Genomic DNA, 26,445 nt, shown 5'->3' on the forward strand with positions numbered 1-26,445 from the left:
TTCTTCTGAAGATGTTTATAATGTTAGAGGTCAGTAGCGTCAAAGAAGGGGTCTTAAAGGGTCTTAAAGCCAGAGTATTGGATGGATACATCAAATGTGTTCTTGTATAGTGTCCCAACAGTCCATTTATGTCTGTGTGCCTTTGACTAGCAGTCAGCTTCTTAAATAAGCAGCCTCTCTTTATCAGATAGAAGTAAACAGACCGCCTTAAAAATTGAGTTAAGTTCTAATTAGCTGTTCTGTAGTGTGCAGTCCAAGCTGAAATGTACAGAACAAGCTGGTAAGGACTGAATCGGCTGAAAGGCCATAATGAAAGCTGACAACCAGGAGCATCACTATGTTTATTACTTAGCTCCAAATCTTCCAGGATCCAATACCTCCAATACACACCCTATCACCTCAAGTTCGCATGATACTCTTGAAACTGTTGGAGCGGAGATGTAAATAGAAGTAGAAGTAGTGCAGAAGTCATCCAGAGATGTAGATGAGACAGTGCGGTGTGGAGTGTTGCTTAAATGACTACCACACCCTTCTGGCTGTCTCTGATTGTGATTTAGGAGAGTTTGGGTCCTCTTGTAAAGGAGTCTGTATCGTATGCTGCCTCCCAGGCAGAGTGGGAGAGCGAGTAGGCCAAAGGCTCAGGGCTTTGTATTGTACAGTGTGGAATTCCGTTTGATGAATGTATGTTTAAAAATGGCCCATTATGGAAGTTCAAGGATCATTTCATCCCATGGCTGGGAGACGCATTCAGCGTTGCTGTGGAAGCTGCCAAATGAATAAATCTGCATCTCCTTTGCCTTTACTGATCTTGGCCAGCTGCTCAGCTTCTTCTCCTGCTTTTCTTTTACACACTGACTCTCTCGTTCACGTTCTCCTCTGAACACGGTATGAACTTTACTCCATAAACAGTACAGAGGTGGATTCAGTCCCTCAGAAATGTAACCCGGCAGTTTTGATGTTTATCCACTGACACAGCCTATTAAATAAGTTGACAACATGTTCTCTTCACCTGATTCCTGTCGCTACCTGCATCAGATTCAGAATCCGTGGCGGATTAAATATACCACATCCTGTTGGATGGTGATGGTCAAAACTTGTATTAAGAGCAGTTCAGGCTTCAAGTACGGCTCAGGTTGACCCACCATCCTTCAAGACTTATGGAAGACAAGCATCTAGACTTTTCTCTGTCCTCAACAGTGAAGCACTTTTGTAAAATGCTGTGTATAAGAGTCTCGGCTAAATGCCTTAAATGTAAATAATATAGAAGAGTTATGTAATATCTCCTGCTTTGAAACCACAATAATCATCACTTCCTCAGACACAGCAGAGACAGTACAGAGTGCATCAGAGGTCACACAGCCAGAGCAGCAGCGTTATTGGTTCGGGGACACACATTCACTCAGAGTTCACCAAAGTTGAACTTAACGCTGAAGTGCACAAAATGAACGTAATTTGCCTGTCACAGCAAATCTTATTGAAATGCATGGGATTTCACTCATGAGTTTTCATGGGCAAAAAACCCATTGTGGCCGGGGCTTTACGGTGTTAAGGTAGGGTGTTTAAGTTAAGACAGAGCTCAGTTTCTCTAAAACATTGCCTTTCATTTCATTAACAATCTCCTTCTCCACAGTCATGGTGATGTGCCCAGCTCTGTAGCAACAGCAAGCTACCAAGACAACAAAGTACTTTACCAAACTTTATGATTGATACTTGATAAAATGTCAAATTACAGTGGAGTATTAAAGTATTCCAGATAAGCCCCTAAAGGCTAGCATAGCTAGAATAAGCCTAGGATTTCAAGAGTATAAAAAGTGTATATCATCGCTGTCCAATGAAAACCATATACTGTATCTCCAAATTGGTGTCTTTACAGGAGAAGGCAAAAATGTGATTAACTTTGAATGGAAGTAAGAGTTTATTCCATTATTCCAAGTCATTCAGAGCATTTCTATTGGTCCATTTATCCAGAATTATTTACACAGAGTACAGAGCAGCTACAAGGTTCAAACCATGGAGAAAACTAAAAACGGACAAAAAAGGAGATACATGTTTTTCATTGGACGGCAGCGACAGGCAGTTCTGGCTGTGTAACACACCATTGGAAACTTTTGTACAGTTGAATTGATGTTGTAGAAGCAAATTTCCAGCTTACGCAATCGTAAGTTTGATCGTTTGAGTTCTGTGCAGCTTTGCTTACATTCCTATGCCATGTTTTAGCACCAGCAGCTACAAAGCTCTGCAGATCTTTTCTTTCCTCACCACAGATGAACCAGAAGGCATTTTTATGACTCAGGAATTAGGAGAGTTGTACACAAACCTCTCACTTTGGCGTCTGTGGATATATAAAGAGTTTGATAGCAGTACAATGCGATTCTCTGATTCTCAGTGTTCATCCAGTGGTCATCACGGAAATCATGTGGTTGTTCTTTCTAAATTCTTTCTAAGAGGCTTCGTGTGAGGTTTCGTAAGCTGGCACAATGATCTTTTTAACCGCCTATCCATCCCTATTTGACACCTATGCGCACTTATGTCCTTATTACCTCATCTGGCCCTGCACTAGTTATGCCCGCTATGTCACTAATGTTGGTTGCACTATTCAAAGAGACAGCAGCGCGGTGCCGTTTTATTGAGCCACGCTGAGCAAATAACTTCAAGATGTTCACATTCCCCAGTGATAAGTGGTGTGAAGCGAGAAAGCTCTGTGCCAGCTGACAAAATCCAGATAAACCAGCTGAAGAATTTCAGCATCCAGGAGAGAGGGTGAGGCGTATTTTTCACGCTTCCACAAGGTCACGGTGAATTGGTGGCAGATCATCAGGGGTGAGAGGGCTTCACAGGGGTGTCCATATTCCATTTACACATGGCAAGATATAGACATTGCGTTGTCCTGCATCACATGAAAATCTAAGGAAGTCTCTTATGGAATCTCCTGAGCTGATGGGAGGCACCAGCCACAGACTGGTTTTCACGAAACCTACGTGGAAAAAGCTTCTGACTGGTCATCGTTGATTAATTTTCTATATGAGAGGAGTGTGCTTGTAGAGGTGGATGCAGTACATTTACACTTGGTTCATAAGCAACTCCATTGTGTTTCAGACTACCTCCTGAGGTGACCAGATAGCAGTCAGTCCCCCATGCATCTCATTTTTTACAAACGTACATTAATGCCCTGTTTGCCCAAGACACACAATGAGGCTAATTGTATCTGTACCAAGCCTCCTACATCTCATGAAACACTTGCCTAGTTGGATCATGTGTGCTAACACACAAAACACCCGAAATGTACTGATCAGGGGTACTGCAGCACCAGTTTGGGAACCAGGAGGAGGAAAGGCCTCCTCACATGTTAAAAGTTGGAAGGGGCGCTGACAAAGGCAGGAACCTATGCCATGGACATTCCTATGTAGGACCTCAGGCTCCAGAAGGTGTCAGGGGAGTGTGTGATTTAAGATGGTCTTCAGGGCTCTGTTCCCACTCAGCCGTTCCAATGTCTCTGCTGTTTGAAAGCAAACCACGGCCGCCTGGCCTCATTGTTTATGATTGCAGCTTGGCGGATGGCACGGTGCAAAATTTGCCATTGATGAAGTGTCATGCAAACGGCCGAAATACAAAAGTGGGGCATTACAAATGGTAAAACATGCAGAGGGAGAAATTGAAAACAGCTCTAGGAATATAAATGAGAGTTTTATACCCATGGTGCAGACATTGCCTTGGTTACTTCCTTGGAGAGGATTAAGCAACGAATCCAGTGGAAATGCAGCTCTACAACTTAATGCCACGAGAAACCGTAATACAAAAGTGCTGAAGATTAGCGTGAAGTGAATAAGAAGGCCTGTGTTGAATGTACTTGGATAAAAAGTCTGTTTTCAGAGCCATTCCATCAAGTCTGATTGGGTTTTGCTGTGGTTCATGATTTAAATAATGGCGCTTTTGGCTGGTGAACTGAAGCTGTAATATATAGCTGTCAAAGGTTCATAGCCTGCTTAGTTAGTTAATGTATATTCTAATGCCATACTGAAGGGTTCTGCAGTGTTCCAGATAAGACAAAGATCTGGTATTAGGCCAGTGTTTCTATACAGAATATTAACTCCACCCTGTCCATGTACTTATGTTCATTTAGGCAAATGACTCCAGATCCAGACTTGACCTTTAAAAGGTCTCAGAAATATGACCACAGAGCAGCTGTAGAAGCTTGGCTCACTCTAGCATCTTTAAGGGTGCCAGAGGAAGTCATTTAGGGCAGAATTAGTGAAAACATCCTGAATTTAATTTGGGGCCAGTATCACACTCAGGCTGCCAGTTCTGTAAACGAGGGTATGGTGGCCTGGAGTGCATTCCAGTTGAAGGATTTGAAAGGCCTGTACTAAAAAAGATTGCTTGTTTTAAGAAGCACATTAACTATTAGAAATTGGAATAGTCTGTTGTCACATCATGGTGACTGTGGGCTCAGTATAGGGTGAGTCAAGCCAATCTTATGCTAACCATGATTGAAAAACGCAAGAATGCTAAAGGTGCCTGCAATGGAAATACCGTAATGTCTGATAATTCATTCATCAGGTAGTCTTAAACTTGATGGAAGCCCAGTAGAGAAGAATGCAGTTTATTCCAGCAATAGAGCCAGAAGATCTTTGACCCAGTCTTCCACTGTTAGACACAAAAGCATCAACAGGGGAGCTTAATGGGAGCTTATAGTTGGGAGCATGGGAGCATTAGCTTATGTTTTTTAGAATCATGGCATGCAATCAGGCAGAATGGTTTGTCTCACTGAATGGGTTTTATAGAGCAGTGGTTAGAGTTGGAAAAAAGGCATGGAGGAAAAAAAATGCCCCTCTCCGGTCTCCCATATGAATTCTTCATGCCTTTGACGTGGTGTTTCAGCCGGATGAGGGGTTTACATATGAGGCTGAGTGGAGCATTGTCCCCAATAATTACCCAGCAGTGCCAGTCCAGCGGTCAGCCTGTCCTGTCAGGCTCTGTTGTTCTTCAATTCAATATCCTACCACCATGAGCAGCTGATGTCAGAGCAGCCTTAGCTGACCTATTCCACAGCCATGGGCATAGCTAGTGGTCTGCTATTCATAAACACAGGGAAATGGTATGCAAATTGAGCAAATTTATTGTTTGCCACATTTCCTCTGGCATGGTTTGGTGAATGCATACTGCGCTATGTTGACTGAGTTTCGAACTGCATTACATAGCACTTGAAGCATTGCGCCCATCATGTAAACAGCTTGAGACGATCAGTCAATTTGATTCCGACGATCATATCTCCCTCAGCCTGTTGGATATCAAGAGCGTAGATGGGCAGATCGGCTGTTATTCACCCACAGAGCTCAATCCGTCATCTCAGAGTGGTGACCACATCTCTAAATGACTTCCACATGTGCTGTGGGCAGCTCCGATCAGAGCCGGTCAATCAGAGGTGATTGCTCTGTGAGCAGTGTGGCAGCTTGGCCTTTGATTGCTCACCACATAGATGCTTGTTCTTGTTTTTACTTCCCACTGACTGAAAATGAGCCTGTTTTTCTTTTCTACTGGACTGAAAATTAGACTTTTATGACAATCTCCCTCCTCGCTCTGTTGTTTTCCTTTTTTGTGCAGGCAGCTTTGCAGCTGGGTTTCGTCCAGGACTTCCAATAACTGGTGGGCAGGCACCTGTAGTAAATATAGCTTTTCTCAGTCCAGTCTAGTTACTGGTTAAATAGTGCAGCGGGGGGTGAGATCAGGTCATTTAGTGTGGTAGAGAATCAGTCGATTTACTTTTTCTGTCTCAGAGGTTTCAGATTATTTTATTATTATTTAATTATTTATTTCTTTATTTTCATTGGTATCAAATAAGCTTATAATAACTAAGCACTAAACGAGCATCTAAAATATGCTCATTTATGTAGTTTCTGTAGTTTCACAACCATTACCATACTATTGTATAAGTATTATTACATCCTAAACAGATTCCTTCTGAATGTAATTTAGATTACCTAACTCTGCCTCATTTGTATCTCACTGCCTCAGTAAATATACCGGCAGAGCTGAGTAACAGCTGTCTCTACATGACTACCAGATCAGGCAAAATCAAGTACAATAAGACTGTGGGGTTACACTACACCACACTCTGCCACTCTGTATGGCATACACAGGTACTGGGCATCAGACTGCTGCTGGGGGGATCTCAAATACATACCTACATACATACATACCTGCATACATGCATACATACATACATACATACATAAATGAATGAATGAATGAATAAATGGCTATATAGTAGCTACAACTACTGACAACTACTCAGCAACTTGATGCAGTTTTGGGATGTGTGATGACCTTAGTCATTTCACAGTGCTAATTACTGAGGAAAAATGAATTGTGTATTTGCTACCTTAGCTGTTTAATTCTCAAACAAAATTTTTAAGTACTTTGGTTGTGTTATTGTCGCTGTCCAGAAAAATGTATGAGTAAAAGACCAATAAAAATGCTCCAAAATGACCAGAAATTATTGTTTTTTAACATTTTGGAGATATGAGGTTTTTGTTCGATGGCAACGTTATGTAACTTTGCATGGATTCACAGTATGTTGATCTGTTCCTCTGTTTCTGTTTCTTGGTCTGTATCTGTTCTGCATCTCCAGCCTCACAAGTGTGTTCCAGGCTGAGGAGGTTTGCTCAGCTTATAGCTGTGATGGTGTAACACCGCCTCAGGAGGCTCATGGTGTTCTGGATTGATGGATGACGGGCACTCCAGGCCTGAATTCACAAATAATCTCTGTGTAGGACTGCTGATTTACAAAAAGATCCTGCTTGCATCTGCACTCACTTCAGTTCGGCAGACAGATCATCGATCAGCTGTCCGTGATGAACACCAACCCTGGTTGTATCTAGAGGCTCTTTGTTCTTGTGCTCTTATCGTTGCATCTCACTTTTGCTGGGGCTAGAGATCTTTCAGGCAAGGACTTTGTGTTCCTCAGGAGGTTATAGCGATGTTGAATCTTTGAGCACATGAACCCCAGGCCACTCCCAGCTGAACTGCTGAACGCAATGTGAAATATTTCCCTGGGAACAGTGTTTGCACACCAGTGATGGAAGGAGTGAGCAAGGGGGGCAAGGGAAGAGATCTGTACCCCCCCCACCCCAAACAACATACAGCTACCACCCCCACCCCCCACGAACCCCACCCTGTCCTAAACTCTATGAGCTCTTATCAGACCATGTCTCCCTCAGGAATGTTTATAGAATGCAAGCCCATTTCAGAAGTTTCAGCACGGAGCTGTTGTTTCGCTTGTTTGTCTTTGCGCTTGATTTATGGGCCGGGTAGTGAAATAAAGCCAGGAAAAGCAGCCCTGCACTAATATACAGCATCAGGCAGCGTGCTGTTGTTCTAGCCAGATCTGTGAAAAGACCCTTATTGGGTTAGAGTGTGGTTGGCTTTCTGTGTCCTCTCTTGTGGTTAAACCTTTGGAGGACTCCCTTTTCTACCTTCTATTGCTTCTGAAGATCTGAACATTCTGGAGTTCTTCTAACTACAAGGTTTTCATGTCATGCTGTCTTGGCTTAGTTGTACTAATCGGCCCATGTAACACAAGTGGAACTTGAGTTGTGTGTACGTCTGTTCAATTGACCTCAGTTGCTCTTAAGTGAGTGAGAATGAGCAAGAGAGAAAGAGTGAGTGAGAAAGCGGCACATCGTCCGGAGATAACTCCTCTGGATGGCTGGAGACTCCTCTGTAAGTAGAGTGCAAGTCCTCACCAGCCTGTGAGAGGTTTTTCTCCAGCTCATAACTCTTCCACTCCAGTGGGCTAAATGCCACCTGGACTGGTTGACACCACTGGCTTGCCTCAACCTGTCAAGAGTTCCCTGTCTCCACACACACACACACACAAATGCAAGGTGCCTAGAATGGCCAGTAGTTTAGCCTGTCCTGTATATGAAATAAGCTTGAAGTTGGATGCATGGGAATATGCAGAGCAGATAAGTGGGTTGGAGTATATGGAGCAGCTTGGCTGATTGTGTCCTCTCCTATTGTCCACTTGTACTGTTTTTCGAGAGGGATTGGGTTTCAGTAATTGCCCTCAGTTGCTCTTAAGTCTCCCTCGTGATTGGAGATTAACCTTTCTCTTGGCCCACATGCTCTTTCTTTCTTTATGTGGAAAAGTCTGGGAAACGGGCCCTTCTCTCTGCGCAAACGTCACATCCTGTCTCCACGGTTGGTTTGATTTCCAGTCTCTGAGGCCAGCAGGCAAATCATGAATACGTTTACATGTGAAAATGACAATGCTGGCAAAGGCATTCACCCAGCTCTGGAAGAAACTTGCCTCACAAGCTATTTTCAGAACCGAGAAAACAAGATTTCATTTCCAGGAGTCCTGGTTGCAGAACAAATGAGAAAGTGGAGTGGAGAAGCAGTGGAGTGTTTAGCTTCTTTGCATGGATTGTAAACATAGCAGGGGCAGGACGTGGAATTCTGCTGAACTTGCTTTTTTTTTTTTTTTAGGAAAACAAGCCGTATTCTGCAAACCAAGTTCCCCAATAAAATACATGCCAATGCGTTGAATGGGGGCCTTTATTTGCCTGCTGCTTCAAATGGCTGTTAACAATACGAATAGCTATGGCGATAAGCAATACGAGTTGTTGCTATCATAAACACACATGGTATGTTATGTAAATAAACCAAATTGCTACGTGTAATTTTCCTTTAACTACTCCATTAAATGCACGTTGGAAGCATAAGCATGCCTCGGTGCTGGCCAGAAGCCTTTGCAGGCAGCAATTGAGTCATGCCCTTATTTCAAGAGTACTGGAACATGAGTTAAGGGGCCAGAGAGAAAGAGAGAGTGAGTGAGTGAGGGATGTCTCCCTCTGCCCTGTCCCATGGTTATTGTTTATACCCAGTAAGCCCATTCCTGTGTTTACCCTGGCGCGCTCCACCTCACCTACCTTCGGCCGGTGGCTCTGTTTCTGGTTACAGCGAATGGATGTGATCTGAACGCTGGAGGTTGGCAACAACACGCCTCAGCACCGCTGTTCCAGACGCAAGGATTATTTCAGCCTGGATAAACATGAAAGTGGTCACAGAACAAAAAAAAAAAAATCTCCACTATGTTTATGCAAGTGTTCAGATCGAAGATCAGAGTGGCCGGTCTTCCATTTTCTGAGCTGCACGAGAGCTTCGGAGCTTCATTTCCTGACGATCACTTCAGGGGACGAGAAGCTTCGTGAGCACGTGCTCGCAATGGACTTGCCTGAACTGGCTGAGGTTGAGGGGTGAGCGTTTGGAGATAAGAAGCTGTCTTCCCTGGAGAGAGAGATAGAGTGAGAGAGAGAGAATGAGTGCGAGAGTAGCGGAGCAGGCAGCACATGACCTCCTCCGTTCTGCGAGTGCGGCGGGTCTCGGTTTAATTTCGTTAACACAAGCATGTAAGGAATGCAAAAACATAATTACCCCTTATTATACTACACTCATTTGTACACCCTGATAGTATCAACAAATGCTTCCACCCCACTCTCGCTCTCTCTCTCGCCCTCTGTCTCGCTTTCTCTCTCCCTCACAAAAGAGAATACAGAGGCTTTGTATTGCACCACATGCCAGACAAGAGGTTTTGGACTTTTTTTCCTCTGCGCCAAAAGCCTCCTGATCCCACCCAACTGATTAGCCAAGTCGGAGACACGGAAGGAAAAAGGTTCAGATGCAGAGCGAAGTTACCTTACTATCAAAGACTTTTAGCAGGCAGGCGTTTGTATTGGAACAGTCGTCTTATCCTATTTTCTGTTGGAATTTTGAATTTTCCACAATATGCTATTCGTGTATACTTTCTTTCTTGCTGATTGACTTTGCTGTCAGTAGGGCAGGCAGACCGGGGTGTTTTGATTGCTGTGAAGTTGAAACAGGGCTTGATTACTGATTAGGGAACACGGTAGCATGATTTCTTTCATGGTTTCGCGATCAAATCATACAGCAGTTTGGCATTTCCAAGTTCCTGCATTCTGCATGCTTTTAGGCGTCAGGCCAGATGAAGCTGAGCAGAGGCATAAATTAAAGTAGTTAATGTGGCTTGGAAAGCATGTGGATGAGAAGTCCACCATAACACATATAGTGCAGAGTCAGTGTTGGGGGAGACTGGAGGAAGCATTTGGGTGTTTTTTAATGGAAGATAGGACTTCACAATGAAACTCTGATTGGCTCTAAAGCCATAGAGACAAACGTAAGATAAATGGATACTGAGGTCTCAGGGCGGATCTGTTCATCATTCGGAAGCACGTGCTTCAGAGCAGTTACGCCTTGACTGTCAGAGAATTTACTAAATCAGTAAATCCTTCGGGAGCTCCCGTCCTTGCAGGCAGAGGTTCGGTGAATCAGATAAACCACATTAACCATCAACGTGTCTTATGTCTTGTGTTCACGCCACTACAGAATCGTTCTTGGGTGTCTTCATATTCATGGTTCATATTCATGGACGTCTATCAGTAATAGACGTCCGGTTGTCCATTGCTTGGTGGACGCCTCCCATGCTCTGTTTGGGCTGCGATGACCATTTAGCCACAAGAGATGCTCACTCCAACTGCTCACTGAAGCTCTCTGGGGAAGACAGCTTAACAGAGTCCTGAATGTCAGCAATGTGTGTGGGTGCAACTCCGTCTGCTCCCCACAGAATAAATCTAGCTCTGCCATTTAAAGGCCTTGTTGTATTGAAGTGTGAAAGATCAGAAGGGTTAAGGGTTGCAAGCTAATCTCTCAGACTGTAAAATGAGATGGAATCAAAGCATTGCTTTTCTATTGTATGTTTACTTAAGTGGAATTGAGAAGGTAGATGTCTTGACTTCTTGCAACCTGTTGCTTAGATGATATCCCTTCCAAAAAACAGGCATTAAACTGGTATGAAAGAACAACAAAGACGAGCATCGGCCCATTGTAGCATCAGTGCCTGTGCTGAGCTTGACTGTAAGAATGATTGGTGACGATGGGTAAATTTGTCGTAATTCACTTGCTCTTCAAGGTGATCTTTGGGAGAAGAACAGCACAGTAAAGTTTGGTCTCGGACATTCCAGAGTCTTCAGATACGTGAAGGACTCCAGATCCAAGGGCTAAAACAAGGTGCTGGAATGGTTATGGGCTGCAGGTAGAGGAGTTGTCATCAACTCAAACCTGTTGCCAGATCTTGACCAGGTGACGGAATTCTGGTCAACTCTGGTGTTCTGTCAGGCTTTGTAGATCTTGCAGATCAAGATCTTCAGAGCATGGCAGGGGTCTCAGACTGGAAGCTAGTGACACATTGCGTTGAAAGTGGACAAAATTGGAAAAATACAGAAGGTATTCAGTGACTCAGACTGATGAGGAATGGAGGGCTGTGAGCAGGCCTAGCTGATGATAGGAGAAGATGTATGGACCATTATGCACCGTCCCACGCTAGGGCGCACAGTTCTTGCACTTATCTCATCGTATTCTTTATGTTGTGAGGTTCTGTACCTGACATTACATGGGAAGAAATGTTAGCTTCCTTCTTATCAGTGTTCCTGTCTATAGCGCTTGTTGCAGCTGTTGTGTTTACGGTTCATTGAGCTACGCTGATCCTTGTGGTGGGAGAGAGCGAGGGCTTTCGAAGCGTTTATGTGTTTTGCACACCCACATCCTCAGCTGAAACAACATCTTTCAGTAGGAAGTATTTTCAATCAAATCAAACACGAGCGCCAGTCATTCCTGGGCTGTTTCTCGTGGCCCCGGCTAAGTTCAAAACATCCTGTTGATGTTCTAAAATAAAAGAACACCCTAAACAGCATTAATCTTGCTTAATGTAGCCATCAAAGAAGAATCTTGTACAAGTACGGCTATGTTGGATCCGTTTGAAAGAAAGCAGAAAAGCTATTTTTTTCAGTCTTTTCTACCAGACAACACAAGCTTCTGCTCTTACCTTATGCTTTTCATATATAGATTTTTACCAACCTTCTATAATAACTCTCTGTATTGCCACCCTGAGAGCACCAGAGTTAGACATTAGGATTTGGTACCTGTGAAGTGACCTTGGCTTATTACGCCTGCAAGAAAAACACCTGTGACATGGACTCGGCAAAAAACTGCAAATGGTAGTTGAGAGGCACATGTGTATATATTAGCGTGTCAAAGCAGGAGCAGGGAGCTGATCTAATCCAGACTGTGGAGAATCCCTGTGGACGTCTTGTCTGTATCACACTTTCATTACAGATACGGCTACGCTGAGTAGAATTTGTACACTGCCCGTCAAGCTTTTCTAAATGTTTCTATTCAATCTTTTTTTGTCCATTTGCAGCAGCTTAAAAGATTAAGTAGTTTATGTGCTGCCCATTCTCAAGCGGTAGCTGACAGAAGTGCTACCTTGGAAATAATTATTTTTCACCCTGTTTCGATTCCAGTTTTCAGAGCTTTCAAGGGCCTGGATTCACATGAGATTTCCAAAGAACATCTAAAGAATCTTAAGATAAACACTGAGAATGATCTTAGCGAGTTCAGACTGTGCCATCAGCATGTGACGATATGGGAGGAAACTGTAACATAGGATGGAGAATTCAGAGAACTTTGCCATGGAGTTCAGATGCTTTGTAGCAGAAGGCCAGACCCCCCTCTAATAAGCAGAGCTAGGACTGAGAGATATATGATGAGTTAAAGGGATGTGACAGGGTGGTGGTGGGTTGTTCTTGGTCGCAAACACATGAACAAGGTGAGAGAGGGAATGTAGAGGGTGTTAGATTTCGGGGAGGAGGAGGCCTCCGGGTATGTTCCTCCTCACAAATTCTATTATTTCATAACTCTACTTAAATGCAATTCACAAAAAAAAACAAAAAACAAAAAGTAAGATACTTAAATATTCTCTTAAGAAAATCGTAATTATTTTCTTACGTTTTTCTTTGAACACTTTGTTGTTTTCTTCTATAGACCTTTTGAACATAGCCTTTTATTCTGCATTTTACTGCTTATCTTGAATAAACAATGCAAGACACATTTATAATTTTCAGTTATTTATTTAAATCAATGCAAGAATTTCAGTAGACAAGGACTGGAAGTCAAGTCAAGTCAAATTTATTTGTATAGCGTTTTTTTACAACAGTTGTCGCCACAAAGCAGCTTTACATAATTAGCAGTTAGTAAAAGACAGAGGCAAAAAAGAAATAACGTAAGACATGAAGGATTCAAGACCCCCAGTGAGCAGCCAACGGCGACAGCGGCAAGGAAAAACTCCCTCAGAGCTGGAGGAAGAAACCAGATACAGCAGATAGTTAATAGTGGTGATATTAATAGTGGCAGGTAGTTAAGAGTCCATTTAGGTTGTAAATGGTCATTAAACGGGTAGCAGTTTTAGGAGGGTGAGCCGCTGGTCTGGTATGGGTGGTGGTGGGTGGCGGACCTGATGGTCGGACTGGTAGGTGGCAGCTGGTCTGACGCAGGTAGAGGGGACCTCAGTGGGCAATCTTCCAGCAGGTCGGGCTGGGTGACCATTTACTTGGAGAAGGTAAAAAGACTTCTCATGCTAGAGAAACAGGAGAAAGAAAAGGAAACAATTCTCTGATGGGATGTCGAAAAGCCCTTATTTTCCTGATGTGAAAACCTTTGAGGGCAATCAACACCTTTAACTTTGTTAAATAAGACATACATTTTTAATAACTAATAATTTTGAAGGCTTATTGTACAGTTCGAAACCAGTGTGTGGGTATCATAAGGTTAATATTTACATATTTTCTAAGAATAACAGCTTATTTTAACTTGATTTTTAAATATAAAGAGAAAAAACACATCTGAAAGCTAATCTAAGAAGTGGGCTAGAGGAGCATCTCAGGACGTCTAAATCAGTAATCAGTTTGTAAACTATATATTTTCCCTTTGGTTTGGTATGTTTTTGTTTTCACACAGGGAGATAAATCTAGCTCACCAAAAAATGCATCACAACAAACCATGTGAGAACACTCTCTCTGCTTATTGGTCAGACCTGTCTGGGGCAGAAGCAAGAAAGTAAATACAGAAAGGAGGTCCTGTGTTCTGGACTAGTGTGTATTTCTGTGCAGTTTAACATGAAGCAACGGCAGAGATGGCATTTGTTCATAGCAGTAGTAGCTAATGCTCTGGGCAGTATACCGGGTTAACACCTGGTTGAGGAAGCCTTGCAAGGTACATCTGATAGTTGGGTAAGATCGAGGTTCCCCCCGCCACAAATGAACCGATCCAGAGTTTGTTTGGGACCAGACCGAGACCACATCTTCTCAAGGGTCTCTGTGTGGTTGATTTGGTCCACATCTGAGTGCGATTACTGTATTCACACCTGGCCAAACGTATTGCACCAAGGGCGAAAATGAACCACTTTTGTGAATCCGGTTCCGGGTGTTTAAAGCTTTTTGGGACAAAAAAAATCTGTCAGATCATTATTTAAAAGGTAAGTGTTATGCAGTGACATTCAGCACAAGCTGCTTTTGTTTACATCTCAGCCCACAGTCATGACACTGGTAAGAGTGATGTGAATGGAGTGAGTGTGAGTCGGCTCCACTGTCGTGCAGTTTGGGCGTATGCAGAGCGCTCATCTTCATATCCAGATCTGCCATGAAACAGTTCATCTTAATGTTCTAATCATGGCTGGACAAGTGATTATCTTCCTCCATCCTGTTTATGGAGCACAGTGGCCGTTTGTTCGTTGCAGGCGTAGGGATTGGTCACGGCAGCAGCCAGAACACTAATCCTATTAGACTGGCCCTTGGCAGATCATGGGTTCCTGCAGAGCGAATCGTCTTTAAACATCACTGACTTCCCAATGACTTCCCAATCCATGGCTTCCCAATCCTCATTAATAGAGCAGAAGGAATGGCAGATGGTGGCTAAATGTTGCGTATGAGTCAACGGTGCTTCTAGTCTATATACTGCATTGTTTCCAGATTTACCACACATAGATGATTTCACCTCATTTCAACATCTGCTCAATGTGATTGAACCTGTCCTTTGTTCATGTATATCGTGTGTCATGTGAAAATGACTGTAAGCTGTTGGTTCATCTACAGTTTCAGTATTTTTCTTGGCTTCCAGATAAGAGCGCAGCCGCTAGCTTATTGTGTAATGCATTCTGCATAGACATGCGGACTAAAGTGAGCGATCTTAACACATTGTTGTTTGCGTTCCAGGTCTCTTCATCCTGCGTTCCTGCTGCAAACTACGAACTGGTAAGAACATCTCAGCAACGGATTTGTCATTCTCATTTGATTGCTCTTTTTTATATTATTTTTATTATTTGTTACGGAACAGTCCTTAGTAAATCAGTTAGATAGAAGGCACTGCCTGTTTTGGAGATCAGCAGTCCACATTCATATTCATAGAAGGAATTAAAGAGTCAAATCTGAAAGAGGCAGCTCTCAGCAAGGCCAGATAAGCCTGAGGGAATAGCACGAGAATAAACGATACCGTACAGATCTTTCCCTTTTTTGGTTTGAAGTGTGTTTTCGGTCTCAGTGGGATTTCGTTTTCTCCCTGCGTGCTCTTTGGACACATTTGTTTTCACTCCTGGCAATGCAGTGTGTCCTCCGAGAGCATTACCTTTCCTGCCCTTCCAACTTCTGACTTCCACGCTCATGTTCTCTGTGTTCTCAGAATCCGTGTAGTTTTTAGTGTTTGACACAAATCAAACTTAATCGTTTTCCCAATGTCAGAAACCTGCGCCTCTTTTTTTCACTCTTCTGCTATTCGTAGAAGTTGTTTTGAAGATGGTAGGTATGCAGGGCGGCTGTCTACCTGCCCAGAGCAGCTGCAGCAGCCCCCTCAGCAGCAGATGAAGTCATTCAATTTAGAGTCCACTGAAACATTGATAAGGTGAGCTGTAAAACCCATCAGTGGTGTTGATCCAGAGAAGAGGAAAACAAAAAAGCAAAATAGGAAAGAGCTTCTTTCCAAGTTCAACAACTGACAGTTGAACCGTCTATGAGAGTACATGCATTCCTGCACTGTAATTCTTAATTCTAGTGTTGGGATCAGTGGGTGACAATATTATGCTTTTATAGTAAATATACAGCGTCTAAGAAGGTCACATGAATATTGCTGCCTTGCTTCTATTTACTACCAAGAAATAATTACTGGCTAATCACTCAGGAGGGCATAGTATATGTATGATTTGAGTAATTCCCTATTAAGTAAACAGTATATTATTGCATATCTTATATTGCTCCTTGCAATGTATGTACCAACTAACTCAGCAAGCACCAGTTGTAACTTTGACATCAGAAAGACATCAAACAGACATTTGATTGGACATAATTTAGAATCGGGTTGACGTCAAAACACAACGTTGTACAGATGTTGATTTTTGGTTACTGTTACTGTATTACTGTGTTACTGTATCTGTTAGAATTTCACATTGTGTGAATGTTAACATTATCAAGTTGGGTTTTGGTCACCATACCTCACAACGACATGTTGGCATTTTAGGTCAGTATGTTGTTGGCAAGTGACACTTGAAAGACTTAAAACCAACAAAATATCAGTATTCGCTGTCGTCACTATTTAACATTTTTATAGCGCTGGCATTAGACGTTGTCCTGACATTAAATTTGTCCCCTAAGGTCATGACTTTAACCAGATAACAACGTCTGTCGAAGCTAATGTCCACCTGGGAAGCAGTGATTATTTATTGAATGCAGAGACAACCTCTAGTGCATCAATTAGTAGGTCTCCCTGGTGCATCCTGATTTTCTAATGCAGCTCCATTCTCATCATGCATCCACACTCCTCCCACCTCCCATTAGTTATGCAGCAACTGGATACAGTCACATTTCTTCATTGTAAATATTGTAAATTGAGAATATCAAATCATGAACCCGGTATGGTGCATTGATTTGAATCATGGGCTGAGTGAATCGTTACACCCCTGTGAGTTATTACAACAGATTTCCCATTACAGTACAGTACTTCCCATTAATCCCTGCTTTGACCCTGCATGGATACCAACAATGAAGCTGAATAATAAAGTGGTACTGGAGGATCATTGTGTAGCTGGACAAAATGGCTTGTAGATTTTGTCTGTGTGCATAAGGGGGTGTTTCTCCCTCATGATAGATTCATGATAGCTCATCGCCTTGAAGAAGCATTCCCCCAACCCCATCCCCACACCCAACCCTGCTTGATCCATAACAAGCAATACCTCTTTGACCTTAAGCCTCCGTCTAACTACTGAGCATGGGTGACTGTCCCAACTGCTTATCTCTTGTTTTGGCCTGACTTGTTAGTCGGCCTGTCACTAGAGCATTTGAGGGCTTCAGACAGCACTGTTACACTGACCATGACCGTAGTGTACATGTATCAGTAAGAGCGTTTTAAATGCCTGTTGTTGCTAATTTGAGAGTTAGGCCTGGAGCTCCGCTGCCGCAGATTCGGCCCATTCCTGGATCTTGGAACTGTATCTGTGGTTTCTTCTGAACTAACAATGCTTCTGCGAGAGTGTACATCTCAGTAACATTTTCGTCACTGTGTAAAAAAAAGGATTATTGCAGAATGACGTGGTGTTGGTGGAATCAGCAGCAGTGTGAGGCCTGCTTTGCTGGAGACCTGGCTGCTCCTTACTCCTTGTTTGGTGAATTCCTGAGTGCTGAGAGGATGGATGGGTTGGAAGTTGTATGGAGCTGTGATTTACACACACTAAAACATGTAGCTGTTAACCTCCCTCACCTAGCTGTGCACTTGAAGGTTAATGGTGGAAGAATGCACCATTAATGAAAGCCGGATACACTGGTTATAATTGGAGATTGTGGTTTATAAGAATTTGTTGATGGTCTGCACAGGGCCTGAGTGACTTCAGTAAGGAGGTTTATCCTAAGTTAGTCATGTATATTAATCAGCTGATTTAAATTTAGGTTTTTGGAACTGTGTTCTCTGGAGTGATGGAGCACCATACAATACCTTTGGGATGAGGTATAGTAATCATCTGACATCAGTATCTGATCTCATTAAATTCTCAAAGCAATGTTCCAAAGGCTTTAAAATAGAGGCTGTTACTACACCCAAGTTACTGTGGACATCTATACTTTTCTACAGGTTTGTACAGCCCAAAAGTTCTTCTAAACATTTTGCTGGTGGCTCTTTCTCATTTGTCAGTGTTCTAGTACAGTGGTCAGTCAGTGGTCTGGATGCAAACTGCATTGAGTCAGAATGCTCAAAATCTAGATTCACAGCTCCGTGACTGAGCTCCGTGGTGGTAGGGTGGGAATAAAGCTGGGAGTTGCCTTTCAGTGGTATCTGAAGTACTTAAAGTGCTGCTGAAAACCTCAGGTGTCTGTCTCTGATGTAGAGCGGGTGATCAGAACTCCTTGAGGACGTGCAGAGTGTGCTGTGTTGCATGCCAGTATTCTCAGACGATGCCAGACCGCATTCCACAGACATGCCCTCATGTTGGCCAGCCAGGACACTGCGTTGGCCCACACAGAAAGAGAGGGAGTTGCGAATAAGGAAGGGAGGTGGACAGAGTTAGACAGAGAGGAAAAGAGAGACAGACCCTATCTAAGCCTCTCTACTTTAAGCTCATGCTGCAATTATTATTATTATTTTTTGATTATCAAATTAACTTCTGTGTCAGCAATTGATTTTGAGTCACAAAGCTCATACCTTCAGCATCAGCCTCTGGAGCAGTGGAACTTCGCTCTTAAATGTGATGCTTTGCAATGCAATATATTATAAGTCATATATTGGAAATCAGTCCCCAAACTTTTGACCAACTAAGAGAAAATGAGGGAGACGGAGACAGCTGAAAGACTCCTGGCGTGTGTTTTATGCCGTGGCATCCAGGTGTATCTCAGCATCACCCTTGTAAACGTGCATGTTTATGGGCTATACTGTAGGTGCTGCATTAAGGCTTCGGCATCACAGCACATAAAATCCCACTCCTGACGAGAGCCAGCACATTGCTTTCTAATGACTCTTGAGTGCAGGGCAAAGATGGGCAAGATCGTTTCAATTAGGAAGATGTGTATAGCCTCACGTACTTACATGCCGTTCTGTATTCTCTGCATTCTGTATACAAGGCAGAGCCAAGTTCTCTGTTCTGATATGTGATTTTTATCTCGGAGGTATGTCCGTATCCACGTGCATAATGTCTCTTCACGCTGACCATGCCAGAGACCTACTCAGACAGAGACGCCTGTGTTTGACTCCATCGCATGCCCTTCTCTTCCCTGTGTCAACCAGCACAACCAGACCCCGGTTGCAATTTAACTTCTATGCATTACATTTGCATTCAGTTTACATTCTGTATCGAGCAGTCTGAGCATGCACTTCCAAGAATGTATCTTGACAAATTCCACAGATAATTTGAAAATCTGTGTAATTCAGTCATTGAGATATAAACACTGTTATTCACATTGGTTTGATGTGAAATAGTCCCTTTTAGAAAGCTTAGAGTCAGGACTGTTCACAGTGGTGGTGAATAGAAGCAAGAGTCACAAATATGTCATTTACTATATTTACTGTCCAAAATGACCAGTGAACCTGCATGAGTTTTATGATAATAAAATAATGGTAAATCCAAATTATGCCTTACAACACCCTGGGTATGTGTTTCTGATATGAATCAACTTTTAAATATGTCAAAGAATACATTTATAGGGTATCTGAAGCCCATTAAACCCGGGTTTATTTTACCTCAGAGTGAAACACATTGATTTTCCTTTGATGGTGACGTCGATGTCCAGTCGGTCCAGTGTGGTTAGCAAGCTGAAGAGACGTTGTTAGGCTCTGGTCAGCCATTCTTCCTTCTCTCGTGTGGCTAGCGTTAACTTCTAGGCCCCTGTCAGCCATTCTCCATTTTCTGGTGTGGCCAGCATTAGCTTTAAGGCTTTGGCCAGCCATTCTCCCTTCTCTGGTGTGGCTAGCTTTAACTTTTAGGCTCTGGTCAGCCTTTGTCCATTTTGTAGTAATTCTTCCATTAGCTTTTAGGCCCCTGTCAGCCATTCTCCCTTCTCTGGTGTGGCCAGCGTTAGCTTTAAGGCTTTGGCCAGCCATTCTCCCTTCTCTGGTGTGGCTAGCTTTAACTTTTAGGCTCTGGTCAGCCTTTGTCCATTTTGTAGTAATTCTGCCATTAGCTTTTAGGCTCTTGTCAGCCATTCTCCCTTCTCTAGTGTAGCTAGCATTAGCTGTAAGGCTTCAGACAGCCATTCTTGCTTCTCTAGTGTGGCTAGCTTTAGCTTTTAGGCTTCAGTCAACCATTGTCCATTTTGTAGTGAGTTTGTCATTAGCTTTTAGGCTCCTGTCAGCCATTCTCCATTTTCTGGTGTGGCCAGCGTTAGCTTTAAGGCTTTGGCCAGCCATTCTCCATTTTCTGGTGTGGCCAGCATTAGCTTTTAGGCTTTGGCCAGCCATTCTCCCTTTTCTAGTGTAGCTAGCTTTAGCTTTTACATTTACATTTAAGGCATTTAGCAGACGCTCTTATCCAGAGCGACTTACAAGGTATATGTATTACAGACGTGGGCCAATGTAGTGTTAGGAGTCTTGCCCAAGGACTCTTATTGGTGTAGCGCAGCATAGTCACCCAGACCGGGAATCGAACCCCAGTCTCCAACATGATTTGGTAGCTCACTGGCAGGTAGGGGTGTTATCTGTTGCGCCACACCAACCACAAAAAAACCCACACAGCTTTTAGCCTCCTGTCAGCCATTTTCCCTTCTCTGGTTTGCATTTAGTCTTGAAAAAACAAAACTTGGATTTATCTTAATTTTAGAGGCGCATATTAAATGAGCTGAGACTGTTATGTAACAGTTTGGGGGTTTTGAAATTGAGCAGTTTTACCGCTTTTAGTTTTTTACTTTTACTTTTTACATGGGTGTTGCTTTTGAATGAGGAGACATCAGTGTTTAAGGTTTGTCACTACCATGTACTGAACTTGAGTATTATTCATGTATACCAAGATATACACAGTTTTCTATTTTAGGCCAAAGCTTTGTGACTACACTACTGTAAAGCAATATTTTATACATGGGACAGCACATTTATAACAGTTTATTGTAATAATGTTTCGTGGGGGTGCTTTCTTTCAGATTTCATTCTTTGCACATCTGCTTTCCATCACCAGCACTCTGTATGTTTCTCCATAATGGAGCATTTCTAACTGTTCGGAATGACTTCAATTCCATGTTATCAACTGAATTATGCACAAGTATTGAGGAATTGGTGGACCCTCAAATGTGGAACATATTGAACGTTTAGAATTAGCACTCCTAACAATATTTCTTTCCTTATTTCTATGAACAACCAGGGATACATAGTTCAACAATAAATGGAGGCATTACGATGTATGTACAGCGAAGGGGAGCGAAGAGGGCTAGTAAAACGAAGGAATGTAGGTTTTTAAATGTTTTCCCATGTGTGTGTTGAAGTAAGATCTGAGCTCTCTCTCTCACACAGACACACACACACTTGTTTAAACACTGCTGTGTTACTGATTCATTCGAGAGTTACTGTATGTTGGCCATAATAGGCCAAAAGCGATTGAAGCGCATTCCTCTAGCCGGGTGACAGTGAGCAGGCCAGCGTATCTCCATGCAGGTTCACCACAGTTTATGTTTATGCTTCGAGCTCAGAGACCGTAGAGAGACCCTCTCTGTTACACACTCTGCATGCCTTGTTATGTAACAGAGAAGGAGGAGGCGGAGGTCGTATCGGAGGGTCCACTGTGACGTCCAGCTCTAGCCTCTGTCGGGAGAATCAACTCGGGGTCAGAGGCTAGGGTAGTTTGAGATGCTTCTGTCCGCTCGTTCTCACAGCAGCGCATTCTTCAGCTGGAGGCCAGGATTCCTTCAGTGGAGCTCTCCCTTTCCCCCATTAGCTCACTATAAACACTAACCGCCACCCAAAGCCTCGGCTATTTACACTTTTCTGCCACTGCTGCGCTTTATAGGGGGAGACGCAGGAGGCTTGTGAGAACTTGAGAGTGGAGCACCTGTTGCTGACGTATACTTTGTTTTTGTGTGTGTGTGTGTGTGTGTGTGTGTGTGTGTGTGTGTGTGTTTGTTTTTGTACATTTACAGGACAAAATGCTCTACCTTTGCAAGACATACAGCAAAACAAGGCTTATCAGCAATGTTAGAACTAACTAAACAGTCCCATAAAGGACTTTTTTAAATAAGTTACTTGTTTTGTATAAAAATTGAAAGAGCTAAATTGTTAAACCACTCATTTTTTAGCGTTTAGGGTAGGGTTAAGTTTAAGGAAAGGATTGGAAACATCAAATTACTTTTATAAGCATATATAAAAATTACATACATATATTAGTTCAGTTAAATTTATTATCAGTTTATTTAAATAGCGCTTTTCACAGTGAATGTACGCTTTACTCAGCTTACTCAGCTTTACAGAGATCCGGGTCCAAGCCTCTTTTGAGCAAACCAGTGGCAACAGTAGCAAGAAAAAACCTTAAGGGAAACCAAGACTCAAAAAGGGAACCCATTCTCCTCTGATCGACACTGGATAGCACAATAAAAAGCAACTATAATTATTAAATATTACTATACACAGTAACACTACTGAAACACAGTGTTCATAAGCCTACATGGCACCTATATAAGCCTGCCCTGACAACTGACATAAAAACCTACATAAACACTCTTACACATAAAAGTCTTAATCCAACAAACATAACAACCCAAACAGCCTAAGGGTTGCTTTTGTCCATTTTGGGGGCACTACAGCTCGAGAAAACTCATGACAATTGACACTTGCTTGAATAAACCTTTATATAAGTTATGCCAGTTGTCATGAAAGGCCTATGTGAGTATTCACAAATGTTTTACTAAATGAATTACTTTTTATTGAATGTTGTGAACGTAAAGTGAGTAAAATGATATACATATATATAATAATATACTGCATTCATCTGTTTACCTTGAGATTTGATCTCCACTTTTGGAATATGAAGATTTCAGGATAATGCCATCGTCAAGCAAAAACTTTGTATCTTTAAAATGGCAACTTTACAGGAGAAAGAAATAAGCATCTTCAGGCAACCTCCAAGTCAGTTTAGGGCCTTTCTATTGGTCAGTTCTTCACTAAATTTGGACACAGTGTATAGAACATAGTTTTTCATCACAGCGATAATATTCAACTTGTTATAGCTTAATTCTCTCAGTCATTTTGGAGTTTCCCATAACTCCTGTCTGTAGATGTGTTTACAGTCCAATGCATTACTAGAAGCCTGTGAGGTTACTGTGAGGTTGTATTAGAGTAGAATATGCACATACTTATCTTCAACCAAACTGGGTTAATATTATTGGGAACATTGATTCCAAACATTTGAATGCTAGTGTACCTTCATTAATTTAATGTAATTCTTCATAACAGTGTCCTGACCCCTGACCCACTGCTTTGTGGTGCTGAACAGATGGGCTGAATAACATGCCCTTTTTAGGTGTTCAGTGTGGGACACTTTTACAGGAAATACACTCAGTCCAAGCCAAGCAGCTGTGTGCTTTCTCATACAGCCTCTATACACACTTTGTTCATTTTAGATAATCCCCTGTTCTGAATAATTACGGGCCTTTTTAGGGTGATGGCACACCCCACCCCAGCCTGTTATAATAACCTACTTTGTCATTCTGAAAAAGACCAACAGACACTGTGTCTTCTCACCAGTAGGAGGCAGCAGACTGTATGGCGTGTGTGTAGTACGATCTCAGAAGAGGATTTCTCCCTCCTCCTTTCCTGCACAGATCTCATCTACCCATGAAACAAGGTTTTAATCTGGTCAAGGTCTGTGTGAGTAAATGTCTGTTCACTCTGGAAATGAAGCCGCCAATTTTTTTCCAGGCATTAGTCAGCCATGTACTGTAAAGCACATGCTCACATTAGAGGAATGCTGCATTCTGGAGCATAAATCACATGAAGGCCTGTTTCGTACCTGTTTCGTGCACTGCACAGTAGCCTTAGAGGAGTGCTTCAGGATGAATTGCAACATTTTATACTCTTTCTGTATAAGTATAGATGAATACAGGGCATGCTTATCTATATTTAATATATAAGGAATATAAAATAGAGGCCAAGCATACAGCAGCTATACAACAGCTATTGGGGTATAACGAGATTCAGAACCTGATTCAATATAAACTATTAGAAAATAAAATTCTAGAAGTATTACCTAATATGTAATTTTGTAGCACATTTACCTTAAAATAACAGCTTCAGAAAGCTTCACTGACTCTAATAAGGGAAAAGGCCAGTCTGGGCTGGAACGCTGCCAATGCATGTAACTTTGTTGGAGCTGCAGGAGGCCTTTCACCAGAACTGTTCATTTGTAAAATTCTGTAAAATCACTCTACTACCTTAGAACACATGCTTCTTTCACTTTCAGTGCTGGTTCTCTATCTCTCAGCTTATCAACAAATGCATGTGTAAAGCGTGTCTGTACTAGCTCAGTTAGGTATTTGCCTCAGTGACAGTAAAACAGCCAAGACAACAGAACCACAGATATAAACCATGTATATACAGTATATATACTGTATATATATATATATATATATATATATATATATGTGTGTGTGTGTGTGTGTGTGTGTGTGTGTGTGTATACATCACCATGATTAGACTGAATAAATAAAATGGCATATCCAACAATATATAAGACCTCCAGCATGATCTAAATGCTCAGCAGGCCAGAGCACAGACAGGCTGAAGCAAACAAAGACAGTATATTTAGTGCTCCTTGAGAAAAGACTTGAGGCCACGTTGGGAGGGAAGGACGATGGAGGCACGGGACAGCCAGCACACACCCAGAATTTTACTCTGTGTCTAAAACTGAGCTGACCAGTAGAGTTGTGGATATGACCACTATCACAGTACAATAATGTGATATTATACAGTATTCTAAGGTGCCCCTTAAGAAGCGTCCTTAGCTATGTGGCTTATGCAGATATTATTTAGACTGTTTGTGAAGTGTACTGGTGAGCATGCTTCTAAAATTTGCACCCTATGGTCATTTAATCAAGAAGCTGCCTAATACTGTTGTGTAATTCAGTGACTGAAACCCCACATCGTAATATTCCACAGCATGACAGTATGACCACATGAATGTGATGTTATTATGGTAATAATATTTGCATTGCACTATGCCCTGTATTATATATCACGCCACAGGTGTGAACCTAAAATAGCTCTAATCATAAACAGCCAGCTTGCATTAGAAGACCGTCTGTTCTACCAGAAACAGTCTTTGAAACGCAATGGGCTCCGAAACTCTCCCATGGTTTTCAAAATGAGCACTGCTAAGTCTTATTTTTAGCTTTGGGTCATTTTAAAGGAGGCTCTGTACGCTATTTTTGTGCCTTCCGTCAGGGAAACTCCCTGTACCTTTTCTTTTTTCCGCTTCGTGTGCTAAAGCGTGCTAAAGTGGGCATAATTTGGGTTCCTAAATGCAGTTAAAAAGAAGAAGTGGTATGCTCATGTGATGTGCAGTGTGAGAGAATACCCAGTAAGGAACCACATGAGAGGCTTGGCTGGTAATTCTCTCTCTCTCTCTCTCTCTCTCTCTCTCTCTCTCTCTCTCTATCTATCTCTATCGCGCTCTCTCATTTTGTTTGTTTGTTATTTTTCCGTATGGCATTGAGACACTTTAAGCTCCTCCCAGCCTGAACCCCATTGCCTCAGCTGTTGTTTTTGCTGAATTTCTGGAACTGTTGTAAAGGTGAAAATGGAAAAGCATGGAAAAGACACTGAGTTGCAACAACCCGCTAGACATCTGTTGTGCAAAACAGAATGGAAAGGGTTGCTGCAGAGGAACAGGAGTTCAGCCGAACAGTTGACCTGAAGCATCTTTATGAGATTAGTCAATGAGGTAGATGTGGACCAGTTGTAACCAGTTCCCAAACCAGTGACCAAAACTCTTCAGTCCATTAGTATTTCTCATTATGAGGCAGTGGGAAGTCTTTTGGAAGAGGTAATGTTATGAATTATTGAACCAGCCCGTGGGCTTTATCATGAGGGGTGTAGATTTTGTAGTTTTTTGGACAGTTGAATTAAGGGTTGCTGAATAGACCTAATAAGAGATTAGGTCTTTGTGCATTTGGAAGAGGAAAACGAGAGAGCTGTTGAGGGAGAAGGAATGGTGAGGTTTGGGAGATGTTGGCAGTGTGATGTGAGTTTAGCTGTGGAGCACTCAGGCGGTGTGAGAAAAGGGTGGAGGAAGACTCCCAGTGGCATCATCATCATCATCAACGCATGACCTCATACCTCATTCCAGCCAGCCTTTGCTTTAGGCCTCCCCCCGCAGAGCCACGGACTGGCTGCCAGCTTGTTGTTGTTGTTTCAGATGAACAAAGCCTTGAAATCAGGCTTATCTACGAATAGACGCTCCGGTATTGCTGCTGGTTCGACTGTATGTCGGATGTCTCATTTTAGGATTCCAAGAAAATTCGCCTAAGCCTAAGGCTGAGTTCCTATAGCAGCAAAAACCTGGGCTTAAAACAAAGAGTTATAGGAGATAAAATC

At 42.5% G+C, this 26,445-nt stretch overlaps 1 protein-coding gene across 12 annotated transcripts in view; it reads left to right on the forward strand.

Annotated features, from left to right (window-relative positions):
* The window catches only part of tns1b (tensin 1b), a 212,577-nt gene that overhangs the window by 96,518 nt on the left and 89,614 nt on the right, over positions 1-26,445 (forward strand). For all 12 annotated transcript variants that reach the window (XM_072685580.1, XM_072685579.1, XM_072685576.1 and 9 more), the window contains one exon: positions 15,123-15,161. In XM_072685580.1, coding sequence (XP_072541681.1) covers positions 15,123-15,161 — 39 coding nt within the window. The remainder of the gene's footprint in view (positions 1-15,122; positions 15,162-26,445) is intronic.

The sequence above is a fragment of the Salminus brasiliensis genome, chromosome 8 (assembly GCF_030463535.1).
Source record: "Salminus brasiliensis chromosome 8, fSalBra1.hap2, whole genome shotgun sequence".
Taxonomy (NCBI): Eukaryota; Metazoa; Chordata; class Actinopteri; order Characiformes; family Bryconidae; genus Salminus; species Salminus brasiliensis.